The 12,627-nt window shown below is 37.6% G+C and overlaps 1 protein-coding gene across 3 annotated transcripts in view; it reads right to left on the bottom strand.

The window, feature by feature from the left end:
* Positions 1–3,847: 3,847 nt before the first annotated feature.
* Positions 3,848–12,627, bottom strand: part of PLCXD1 (phosphatidylinositol specific phospholipase C X domain containing 1) — a 28,235-nt gene continuing 19,455 nt past the window's right edge. For 2 of the 3 annotated variants that reach the window (XM_054973922.1, XM_054973921.1), the window contains 3 exons: positions 7,883–8,038; positions 5,421–5,604; positions 3,848–4,320 (listed from right to left, as the gene is read on the bottom strand). In XM_054973922.1, coding sequence (XP_054829897.1) covers positions 4,061–4,320; positions 5,421–5,604; positions 7,883–8,038 — 600 coding nt within the window. In that variant the 3' untranslated portion in view covers positions 3,848–4,060. The remainder of the gene's footprint in view (positions 4,321–5,420; positions 5,605–7,882; positions 8,039–12,627) is intronic. The other variant, XM_054973923.1, reaches the window with a different exon arrangement.

The raw sequence follows: 12,627 nt of genomic DNA, 5'->3' as shown, positions 1-12,627 counted from the left end.
GGATGAAAGTTGTATTATGTGAATCAGTCCTAAGAGCATAGTAACATAATAACAACATTCAATTTATATACCACCCTTCAGGACAACTTAATGCCCATTCAGAGAGGTTTACAAAGTATGTTACTATTATCCCCACAACAAAACACCCTGTGAGGTGGGTGGGGCCGAGAGAGCTCTGGAGAGCTGTGACTGACCGAAGGTCACCCAGCTGGTTTCAAGTGGATGAGTGGCGAATCAAACCCAGTTCTCCAGATTAGTCCCACGCTCTTAACCACTACACCAAACTGACTCTACACCAAAATACATTGGAATTTTTACTTGGTCTATTTACTGTTACAGTTCCTAGAGGGCAAGAAATATGATAGACTCTGAAGACAAGAAAAGCTCCAGTAGACTGGTTTGTGATTAAGCGCAATTGTGTTTGCAAGGTGCTGCTTAGCTGAGAAGCTTCTACTTGAAAGAACAGTTTCCCCTAGTTGTATGTGCACTGATCACAGCCTCAGACTGCACACAAGAATTGCGAATATACATTTCTAGTAGCTCTCCAGAACCAGGAGTGTTGCTTTCTATATCTAGCCAAAATTTTGCAGCTGTTATACTTCCTTTTTGTGTAATTTAATTTTAAACAATCTTTTTTTCTTCACGATTGGCAGCTATAAATGTTGGATTGGTCTACTCTACAGGCTTTATCTGTTTGCTGCATTATTCTTGAGTTGTAACAGATATCTTAGAAGTATCAGAGTATGCAACTATCTGCAAAAAAAAAAAAGCAAAATGCTTTTATATGCAAGTCATCACAGAAAGTGTGTGCAGTTTAAAAATAAGAGTAATGCAAACTGACTGCATGATTTTTGATTGCAACAAGGGTAGGGAATATGTAGCTGAATTGTGTTTTTAAAATGCTTTACACTTTCCCTAAGGAGATGACATTCAGAAGTTTCCGTGTGGATTCGTGATGCCTGGTTCAGCCTTATTCAGTTCAGTTGTACTGTTCCATCTGTTTTACATTTGCACAACAGCTGTTCCACCTCAGTATTTAAGGGCTGCTGCAATAAGGCTTAGGTCATTGGAAACTGCTTAGTGTAGCCACTCTCAGAGGTCAGTAAACATTTGCTATAGGTGGGACCAATTGAAAATGATGCTTGCACCATTCACAATACATCAGATCTACTTTTTCTGTCCTATATCCCAATGTAAAGGCCTTCCACAGCTGCATGAGGGGGAAAGGTCAGACTTGCTTGTGCCTTTAGGGGCTGCTGTTATAGAGCATTAACTATTGGTGAGGATGCTGTAGGGCCTTCCCACTAGGAACTTAAAAACCCCTGTGTGGGAATGGAACTGTGGCTTATACCAGTTCATCTAGCATGAGAGTGTCTGGGTATTGTTCTTCTTAATAAAACATGCCGTAAGGAAAAAGAGACAAAATAGCCAGACAGATTTAAAGAGAGAAATATTGGCAGGATTATTGGTTTTATTTTATGCATGCTATTTAAAAAATTACAAATACGGCAAATAAACTTCATAAACGAATACTATAGTTTACATCAAATCTCAAAGCATAGAGCAGTGGTTTTTGAAATAAGGATATGGATCCAGGAGATTATGGATTCAGCAGTGGAGGTGATGCTTCTCAGCTGGTCCTAGTCACTCAGTGTGGTATTCACAAACCCTCCCATTGACTCTCAGTGGAGAAAGAACTTCCCGAGAGTACCTTTTTTCAGGACAAGAAGATACACAACCAGCTGAACTGTTGTTTTATGCTTAAGAATGTCAAAATAGTGCACAGCAGGCACTCAAACATCTGCTATTGCATCTTCACTTGAAATGTTTATCTGAGAGACTCAACAGCAGTTCTAAGTCAAACTTATCCATTTAGGTTAATGTTGTGCTTCCAAGAGCAGCCAGGTAAGGTGCTTTCAGCAAGCTTGTGGGACATGAATACAACAGCTCTCCTCTTCATTATTTGTTCCTTTTTTCCTGCGGTTTATAAATACTGCCTCTGAATACAGATTTTTAATTTATCCATCATGGCTAAATAGCTATTGATGGAACTATCCTCAGATTTTCTTCATACCATTTACAGCCATCAAAACCCATGGCTATTGCTATATTTTGGGGGAGGAAATGAGCATTGTAAAAAGTTTTCATTTCCCCCCCTTTCCTGAATCTACTGATAAAGCAATTTAAGTAGATGGCTGCAGCTTGTAGCATTGTAAAAGAATTAAAAACATTCTCCACATCATACACACTTTATAAACCCCTAATATTTCTCCCCCACCCCCACCCCCACATTTGTTCTTATTTTCTGTTCTTTTTCAGTCAGTGCTACAGTATTCTTCCTGCACCCTAGATTTACATACACCATTACAATACTGGCCATGTTACTTGCAATCCCTGTTTCCAGTAATTAACAATGAACCATCTTTTTCACAGTTGCTACACAATGAATTGACACTTTTCTTGAAATATTTGTAAAAAAAATGTCCTGGTCATTCACTGCATGTTCTAGCCCCATCAGTATATATGTGGTCAGGATGATTTGCCCAGAGATCCTCATTTTTATACTTAGATAAATTGAGTCTGTTCTGCCCATTCACCTTAACTGAAATCCACAGAAGACTACTTCACAGTTTAGTTTGCATACATTTGATTTGGTGTAATCTGTAAATATAGCTATTTTGCTGTTCACTTGTATCTCACGGATTAAGTTAAATAGCCTTCCTCTCAATATATGGAGTTGTGGAAGCATTGTGAGAACTATATATTTACTCCATCTCTGTGCTTCCTGTTCTTTAGCCAATCCAAAAGAGAATTGCTGCCAAGTTTTTTCAGGAATTTTTGCTGAGGGACAAGGTAAAGATAGTCCCCTGCGCAAGCACCATGTCATTACTGACCCATGGGGGGACGTCGCATCACAACATTTTCTTGGCAGACTTTTTACAGGGTGGTTTGCCATTGCCTTCCCCAGTCATCTACACTTTACCCCCAGGAAATGGGTACTCATTTTACCGACCTCGGAAGGATGGAAGGCTGAGTCAACCTTGAGCCGGCTCCTTGAACCCAGCTTCCGCCAGGATCAAACTCAGGTCATGAGAAGAGCTTGGACTGCAGTACTGCAGCTTACCACTCTGTGCCACAGGGCTGAGGGACTACTTCAAAATATATGATGTCTCTACTAGATTATCAAAATACATATAGATATGGTTATGAATCCTAAAAAGTTGGTGAGGCATGACTTTGGTAAGCTGGGCTTCTTCATTTGTATGTTCAGCTTTAAGAATGTTGTCCATTATTTGCCCATGGTGAAAAATAGACTTGCTAATCCCCCCAGCTTACTTTCTTCTCACCTACCCATATCCCTTTCTAAAAATTCTATTACATTGGCTTCATTCTGCTCCTTTAGTAGAGGCTGATTTCTAAATCACTCCTTCCTTGTAAAACTCGTTTGCTTGGATGTTTCACAGCTGTAGTTTTCTTTCTGAACTGGGAGCATGCACAGCTCTAAACAGATGGCTGGCCCAGTCAGTTCTGATCATGTCAATCTTCTCTTTCTGAAAGAAAAATGTTTCAGGAAAGTAGCTGTGTATGTCTGCAGCAGAACAGCAAGTCCAGTAGCACCTTAAAGACCAACAAGATTTCTGCATATAAGCTTTCAAGAATCAAGTTCCCTTTTTCAGGAAAATTTTGTTGGTCTTTAAGGTACTTCTGAACTCAGATCTTGGAAGAAGAATGTATCCAGGCTTCCCCTTCTCTCAGAAGAGATAATCAGTGCAAGCAATTTAGTTGGCAGGAGCACATGGTCAGATTCTCTTACACAGGAGCAAGCACACGTCTTTGAAGAATGCTTAGATGACAAAAATATGACAAAAGTGAAAATGTGCTTGGTGTGTTTCTGCCGTGTCCTTACAGCACTGCTTCCCGGGAAAAAACGTACTTATCAGTGATGTCTCCAGAAAAACTCACGGACTCATAAATTCATCCTTAACTAGAGTTTTAGCCTTTGTTGTTGTAAACCACATCTTCACAGCATTCTAATGAGGAAGGTAAATAATGTCTTGCTTCAAAGCATATTTGGGGAGTCCTGTTTTGGAATAAGTTTTTCATTAAGCCCGATAACATTCTTCACGAAATTTTTTTTTTCTATGAAGTCTCCAGCAATTATATTGATGCAATCTTTCTCTGCTCCAGGATGCTGTTTCTTTATCCAGCGGTTTAGTAATGGAAGGGCATGGAGGGTCATTCTCTTTATAGAATCATGTAGATGTGCCAAAATGTACCCGAAATCTCCAGTAAGGTTGATTCCTGCAACAAATAATCCTCCTGTATGAAAACAAAACAGAGTCTATAATATGCCCTCCTATAAGCATAACTAGCAGTGCGTGTGGGTCAAAATACATGCTTAGTGTCTTTAAAAGCTAAATTCCAGGGACTTCCATCAGGACCTCTCCAAGGGCTTAATCCTTCCACTCTTGCATGGTACACCTATCAATCTCTTCTCCCTCTCCCACTCTTTCAAGTTTTGGAAGGAAAAAGATGCCCTCCATAGCCTCAACTCTAATTGAGGCCCCTATGCTGAAATTTAGCTCTCTTTTTTTTTTAAGGTGGTGAGAGATGCAAATTCTCCCAGCATGACCCTGTATTAACACAGCATGGAGTCTCGTGCCTTTATCTTGATTTAAAGATAAAGAAGCAAACTAGCCTTGTACTGCTGCATTTGCAACCCATGCACACTGAAAGCAGTCCACAGATACTTGCAAGTAATCTTGTGACAAAGCAGGCTGGAGTCACCAGTAGATTATCTTCTTCTCTTCTATATCAAGTGGCAGAGTGGAACACATCGTTGGGAGGAGATCCAACATGCATAAGTACAGCACCTTGCCACTTCAAACAGCAGATTAGGGTGCTAAATCGTTATTCTACTTGGCACTAAGCACCTTACCTGCGGGAACAACATTGTCCAAACACTGCATTGTCTTCTAGGTGCAAATCCAGCACTACACTACACCACACTGGCTCTCCAATATTGAATAACTGGTGTAAACACAACCCAGTAGAATCAGCTGTTCTCCTGTCTTTGTTTTTTTAATTTAGACCTTTGTAAAGAATAAAGAAATAGCATAAAATATCTCTGCAGAGCTAATGGAGGGTTGCTGAATCTCCCCAATCATTCCAGCAATGTCCAGTCAGTTCAAAAATAAAAATGAAGATTTTCAATTATATTTTTGTTCAATCAGTCTGCCAAAATTTGATCAGAATAAAATCAACCTTCATCTAAAGTTATATACTATATGGCTCTGATCAAGCCTTATGGGAATCCTTGTTTTTAGAGAGTCAAAACATGTAGCTCTTTGACAGTATAGAAAAAGAAAGTTAGGTAGAGTCTGGGCATATTATTTACAGAAACAACATGCAACAGATACCTGGGCGTCCACCACTTTTCTTCAGCTCCAAATATTGGATAAGTTTTTTGGCTGTGGTTTTATTTCCCCACCAGTATGGAATTGCGGGCCATAACTCAGAGTGCTTTACCACTTGTATAACGTCTTCATACGAGGCAATAACCTGATAGCCATGGGCCCACATATGCTGTAGTGTTGGAACCACCTGAAAGAGAGGGGTTGCACTGTATTTGTGTGATCACAGTCAATGAAAGATGTGTATCTTAAGTTCATACCAACTCTACAGAAACTCAAATGCTAAGGCATGCATCCTTTACTATATTTCTCTAACTGCTAATGCATGCATCCCTTATTACAATTCCCTACTGTATTTTAAAGTCTGTGCATGGAAGAGGCTAAACTGGGAAAAGGTACATGTCACTTGAATGCTAAGACTCATCCATAAGGCCATGGAATCATCATCATCATCATCATCATCATCATTAGGCTTTCTCACTGAGATCCAAGGCAAGTGAAAATACAATATAATCAACAGCTAGGTCATTCATTTACCTAAGTACAATAATGAACAACAGGACATTCAGAGAAACAGATACAATACAATCTAGATAGAAAGCCCTCCTGAATAATTCAGTTTTGCATAGTTTGCAGAAAGCCAGGAAAGTGGGGGCTTTTCTCAACACCTCAGGCAGGCCATTCCATAAGGTGGGGGCTACCACAGAAAAAGCATCTACAGTATGTGCCCAACTGCAGGGTGGTATCTTCAGAATACAGCTGAGCAAAGCTGCTGTGGTAAAACATAGGAGGATAGACTGTTGCACAGATACAAGGCCATGAAGGGCTTTGAATGTGATAGTCATGACTTTGAATTACACCCAGTAACTGATGGGAAGCCAATGAAATGACTACAGAATGGGAGTGGTATGCATGCTCTGTCTAGCTCCTGAGAGTAAATGAGCTGCAGCATTCTGCACCACTGAAGTCTCCGAGTAGACTTTGAGGGGAGACCAATGTAGCATGTGTTACAGTAGTTTAGTCTGATGTTACTCTGCCATGAATCCAGGTGGCCAGAATCTTCTCATATAGCTAGATTTTCTAAGTTCACAAATGGCCTTTACCGTTTGCTAGCCAGTTTCTACATACATATCTTTGTTTATATTTTTAAAAGCTGGTGTGAGGGGACAAAACCAGCCCTCCTTAGGTGAAGGGCTTCAGAATTTATTTTGTAAACTTTTTTTTATTTTCAAGCAAAAACAATTATTTCTATCTCCATTAACAATACGAGAAGAATTTGGGAAAGGGCGAGAAAAAGACTCATCAGAACGTCTTTCTGTATGCCTCCTATATAGTTTTTGTTCACAATTTCCCAAGAAAGACAACTAAACTTGAAATCCCTGAGTTCTATACATCTGCTGAGGCTGGGCAGCTCTACCATCCATACCTCAATACAAGTCTCTGTACTTCTAGATTATCAAGGCTGAACTGACTGTCATTCCCCAGTTAAGAGCTGAAAGATAAAGAAAAAAGAGCTCTGCTTTTTCTACACATACATTTCCAATTGCAACAAAATTCACAGAGCCTTGGCCTGTAGCTGATGCAATCTACAGAAATGGGTCTGGAGAATGACTGGCATTCCTTGAGTAAATTCTGCTGTTGTCATCACAACCAAATCATCATTAATGCCTTATTTTGGTCAAATACTGAATTTTCATAACAAATCCAAAAACATTTTAGATAGGGAAGAGTGGAGAGAGTTGTTCACTTTGGAAGTAGGTTATAAGTGTTTGTTTAAAGGTAGAGGTTTTGATGGTTAAATTATGTTGTTTAAGTTTTGAAAATCATTATGCTTAATAGCTGAATTCCTTTCCTTTAATGCAAAGGATTCATTCTATCAAGATGCAGAAAAATATCCAAAGTTGTAAAAAAAAGTAAATGGTATAGGAATTTAAAACCAAAGCATGATGCAGGTATTTAAATATCCAGGTAAGAGAACGCAATTGTTCCCATGTATTTTGGATCTTAATTTTGACAACACAGGCTTAACTTGTGTCGGGACTCACTCCTGAAATTCTATTTCAATACCAATGTTGACTCCTGGTATAGCAGAAATAACAAAAAAGATGAGCACCTCCATGCACAACAGGAGTGGTTTGCTAATGAGCCTGTCTCCACGCACCTGGGATTAAGGCACAGGGCAAATGAAATAGTATGCAGGGTAGCTTTTGCTCCAAAGAGGGTTTTTTTAGAAATTCAACACTGAGCATCTGATTCTGAATCATATTGCAGATTTTTAATTTTCTATTTGCAAAAAAAAGGATATTGACACTGAGATTAATCTGTACAGAATCCCATTCGTTTAGACCAAAAGTCCAGTCTGGTGGTAACCAGTACTGTTTACTTCAGTATAACATCCCAAACAGGCCAGCATAAGTAAGACATTTACAACTTTAAAATGTCAGAGCCAAGCATTCCAAAGAACTTACATTTCTAGGACACAGTTTGCAACTGAAGATCTTCTTTATACAGGACACCAAATGACAATGATGTTCCTCATCCAGTCCATCAAAGTTTCTGAAAGCAAGAATGAGGACCTCACAGGGATGGGCTTTCAACCATCGTAAAATATCCCACAGGACATCCTACAACAACCAATGCGAAACAGACAAAATAAATTGTTCTGTGCTGCTGGGAAATAGAAATATAGCCTGTAATCAGACAGCATCTCAAGGTACTGATTTGCTTACTATCTATCTAGGAATGTAGCATATGCAAGATGTTTCATATGGACCTGAACTATCTTAACAACATATTCTTTGCTATTTGGAAGTGAGTCTTCTGCATTAGCTCATTAATTAGTGCCAATTTCAGGTCTAAATTAACATGACTTTTGCATAACTGCTCAGAAGGTAGTGGGAAAATGTGACTCATTACAGGTAGCAGGGAGATATCGCTAGGATTGTTACCAAGGCATTTGTCATTAGACATGCTAGAATTCAGTGCTTCAGAGAGGAGAAAGACTTGCATTTAAATTCAGCATTTCTTACTGTTTTCTCTAAAAAAAGAACCTTTAGTGCTTTCCTGTATTATTTTCATCATTGTTTTAAGTACCCCACATAAAATAATCTGTACTCCACAAAGAACAGTTTAAGATTACTCCATGCCCTAAACAAAATCCCTGATGGTTATTCCAATTGTAAAGCAATGGGTTGAATCCAGTGACACCAGCAGAAATAAGCATAAATTTAGCACATTTCCACTTGTGCAGGCAATGCTTGCAATTATTTGCCTGATGCCTTTTGCAAGTAGAAATTCATGTTGGGATTCAATAAGTACATTTCTATTTGTGTATGAGCTCTAGCACACATGGAAATCTTCCTCTAGATACAATCCAGTGGTTATGCAGAAAGCTTAAAACGTAGAATGTGGAAGCCTGAATGAATCTCTGGGAGAAGGGGGACATGAATAGCCAAGCTTCACCCTTCCCTGTCCTTGATCATCACACGTCATATTATGTCCTTCTTTGCCCCCATGCCTTGCCTTTCCCATCCAAAGCAATCCTAAAAGAAAAATAGGGGGGCAGGCGTCCAGGCTTTTAGATCATTATCTGATTGGGTATATCTTATTAGGCCTCTTTGTAACAGCTATCTTAAATGTATGTAAGTTAAGGTTATTACCTAGGGTTGCCAGCCTCCAGGTGGTGGCTGGAGATCTCCCGGAATTACAACTGATCTCAGACTCCTGCAAAATCCTAATTTCCCAATTAGGATGATGTGAGCATTTGCCTGGATTTACAAAATGTGCTGGTATTACAACTACTCAGTTTCAGACTGTATAATTTAAAGATGTTTAAAGGGGAAAATCAAGATATGAAATTATATATATAATTTTATTAAATCAAAAACGGAATACAGAAAAGGTGAGAAAAAGGAACAAGCAGAACAAATATATAACTGTGTGCTACAAGGATTATTAGAATATAGAATACAAAATTCATAACCTTTATAAATATTAAAATATTGATTAGAGTAATAATTAAGCCTATTTAGTATATATTTTTCCAATTGAACCACCGAATTCAAACCTATTTCTACTCATTATATTAGTAATAATAAAAAGAGGAAAACAGAAATTATTACAGTAACACTGCTTATTACTTGATGTAGCTGGTTGTCATACCCTTTAGAAAATGAAAAAAGAAATCCTTATTTCCCCTCTACTTATCATTACCTGTCACTTATACTTTACTTAACAATAACAATGTTGACTTCTTACCCATATTTCAATATTATACAGCTTATTCTACCAAATATCTTTATATAACTAGTTATCCTACCATCAAATTATAAAATATATCAATATGCAATCATTTTCAAATTTACAGAACTGAGATTTCTTATAAAGTTTATCCTTCATAAGCGAAATATTTTGCCAATTTCTCTTCAAATTCTTTCATTGGCCTTCTACTTATGTAGTTTGTCAGTTTTGCCATCACCGCATATTCTGACATTTTGTTTCTGACATATTTCTGACATTCCCTGGTTGGACATTCTCCTTTCCATTTACTCACCATTATCACTTTTGCTGCCGTCAGCAGATACCGAAATAATTCATGCAATGTTCTATCGACATTATCTGGTATTCCCAACAACATAGTCTGGGGTTTCATGGAAAAATTAATTTTCAAAATCTTCTGAATCTCTGCATATATGTCTTTCCAAATTTTTTACTTTTTTTACATGTCCACCACATATGAAATAAAGAACCATCTACTTCCTTACACTTCCAACATGACCCTACATATTTCAGTATCTTTTGGCGTAATGTACCATTTAAAAAACATCTTGTACCAATTTTCTCTGTGTTTAGCTTGCCATAAATTTTATGCCCTTAGTTCATAAATTTTCCCATTGTTGGAATGTTATTTCATCTCCAAAATTTGTATTCATTTTATCATACAAGTTTTAACATATACTGTTTCTGTATCATATTGAAGTAGAAGTTTATAAATTTGGCCCAGAATATGATTCTTTTTCCACATGATTATCTTCTCAAAATCAGTAAAATCCCTCAATTGGCCTCTGTAATCCTTGAGAGCTTCCTTTAATCTGGAGATCGCCTGAATGTATATCAGCCATTGTATTTTCTTTCCTTTGTCACAAATTTCTTGCCATGATTTTATTTTTCCTTGAGAATTTATCATATCTTGGTAAGTTATAAAGTCTTTAACTTTTCTCTGATTCTTATCACAGAAGGTATCAATTGGTAACAGTATTGGTGATATCGGAGGGCTTATACTCATTCTTACTGAATCCCAAATTTTAATCAAGCTGCTTCTTATCACGACTTTTATGTTGTGTCCTTGCTCTTCTTTTCACCCAAAGGTAATTATGTAGCCCTTAATGTGGGATTAGCAAATTTTAGTAGTGACTTTGGATCTATTATGTAATCACGAAACTACACTAGTAAGAGACATAAAATGTATTCTTTGTGCATGTTTTAAAATAACTAGTCCCTGCCTGGGCTCTCTGGCTCCATGGGCCTCTCTGGGTGCACACTGGAAAAGGAGAATTTTTGGCCTTCAGGAAACATAGATAAATGGGCATTCCTGAGACACATCTACAGAGACAGAAATAAAGAAAAGAGTAGGGGTCTTCCTCCCCTTGGAAGAGGATACATGTAGCACAATTAATGAATTATGGAGTTTAGAGGAAATGTGAAATGACCATAAAGGGAAATTGATAAGAAGAATGTATGAGCAGGAATAGAATTGCAGATGCTGTCGCGAGACTGAGGAATGGACAATAGACAATCTAAAGGTGTAAAAGAGGTCAGGTGCTTTGTCTTGAATGTGACTTTCGTTTCTCCAATATAATGTAATGAGCTTTTAAAATAGCATGTGCTCCTTTGTTCTGGTGGTACACTCTGAGCTCACCTTGCAGCCTCTACCCATATTTGCAAATATACTTTGTTCTTTTGCATCTGTCCTTGTCTGTCTCATCTCTTTTGCTCAGCGAATTGGAGGAGCAAGGGGGAAAGAGGCACTTTTGTGCCACATTAACTTTGAAGCAAGAATTTCCATTGCTAAGATGAATAATTATGGTGACAGTGGGCAGCCTTGTCTAGTGGCCTTTTCGATTTGTAATTCTTCTGTTAATACCCTATTGATTAAAATCCTAGCCTTTTGCTTTGTATAGATTCCTTGTATCCAGTTCTCAAATTTTGGCCACAATTTAAATTCTGTACTACTTTTTGTAAGAAGGTCCAAGAGAGGTTGTCAAATGCTTTTTCACCGTCCAAAAAAAATAAATGCTGTCTTATATCCTTTCCCCCCATTAATTCCCATTTGCTAGGCATTTTCTAAGCTTTTCCGCCAGTATGGAAGTAAACAATTTGTAGCCCATATTTAATAATGAAATAGGTCTATATGATTGAGACACTATTGGGTCACATCCTTCTTTGTAGATCAATGTTAAATGGGCCTCTTGCCACGTTGAAGGTAAAATCTTACCTTCACTTATTTTATTCATCACTTTTTGAAGTGGCAGTATCAGTTTGTCTTCCAAGCATTATAATACATAGCTGCTAGCCCATCCGGGCCCGGAGCTTTATCTTTTTTCATTTTTCTTATTGCTCTTGTACAGTGATACTATGATTCATCACCTCCTTATCTTATAATTTAAACTTTGGAATTAGCATATCTTTAATATATCTTCCATTCCTTGTTCTTTAGGGATTTCTGTCTTGTATAATTTGGAAAAAAGGGAATAAATTGTTGATGTATTTCTTTCTCTATATGTGTAATTCCATCTGATTTTTTAACTCCTATTATCCTTCTTTCAGATTCTTCCCTTAAACAATGGGCCAGAAAGCGACTTGGTTTATTTGATTGTTCAAAATGTTTCTGCTTCATAAAACTTAATTTCTTCTGCATTTCTTCAACTTGTAGTAGATTCAGTTGATTTCTTAATTGCTTAATTTCAGCTAATGTCTTCTTAAGAGATTTTTTGTGCTATTATTCCAAGAGTTGAATTTTTTGTTGTAATTTCATTCGTTTTACTTTCTCCTTCCTTTTTTTGAAGTCAAAGCTATCAGGTTCCCTCTCATAAAAGCTTTGCTTGCTTCCTAAATTGTGATAATAGAGGTGCCATCGGTGCAGTTCAGTTTGAAAAACTCTTTTAAATCTTTCTTGCACTTCTTTAGAATAAAATATTATAATTCAGCCTCCATC

Source organism: Eublepharis macularius, chromosome 3, assembly GCF_028583425.1.
Source record: "Eublepharis macularius isolate TG4126 chromosome 3, MPM_Emac_v1.0, whole genome shotgun sequence".
Taxonomy (NCBI): Eukaryota; Metazoa; Chordata; class Lepidosauria; order Squamata; family Eublepharidae; genus Eublepharis; species Eublepharis macularius.
The sequence above is the reverse complement of the archived record's forward strand: the minus strand, read 5'-3'. Positions and strand labels throughout refer to the sequence as shown.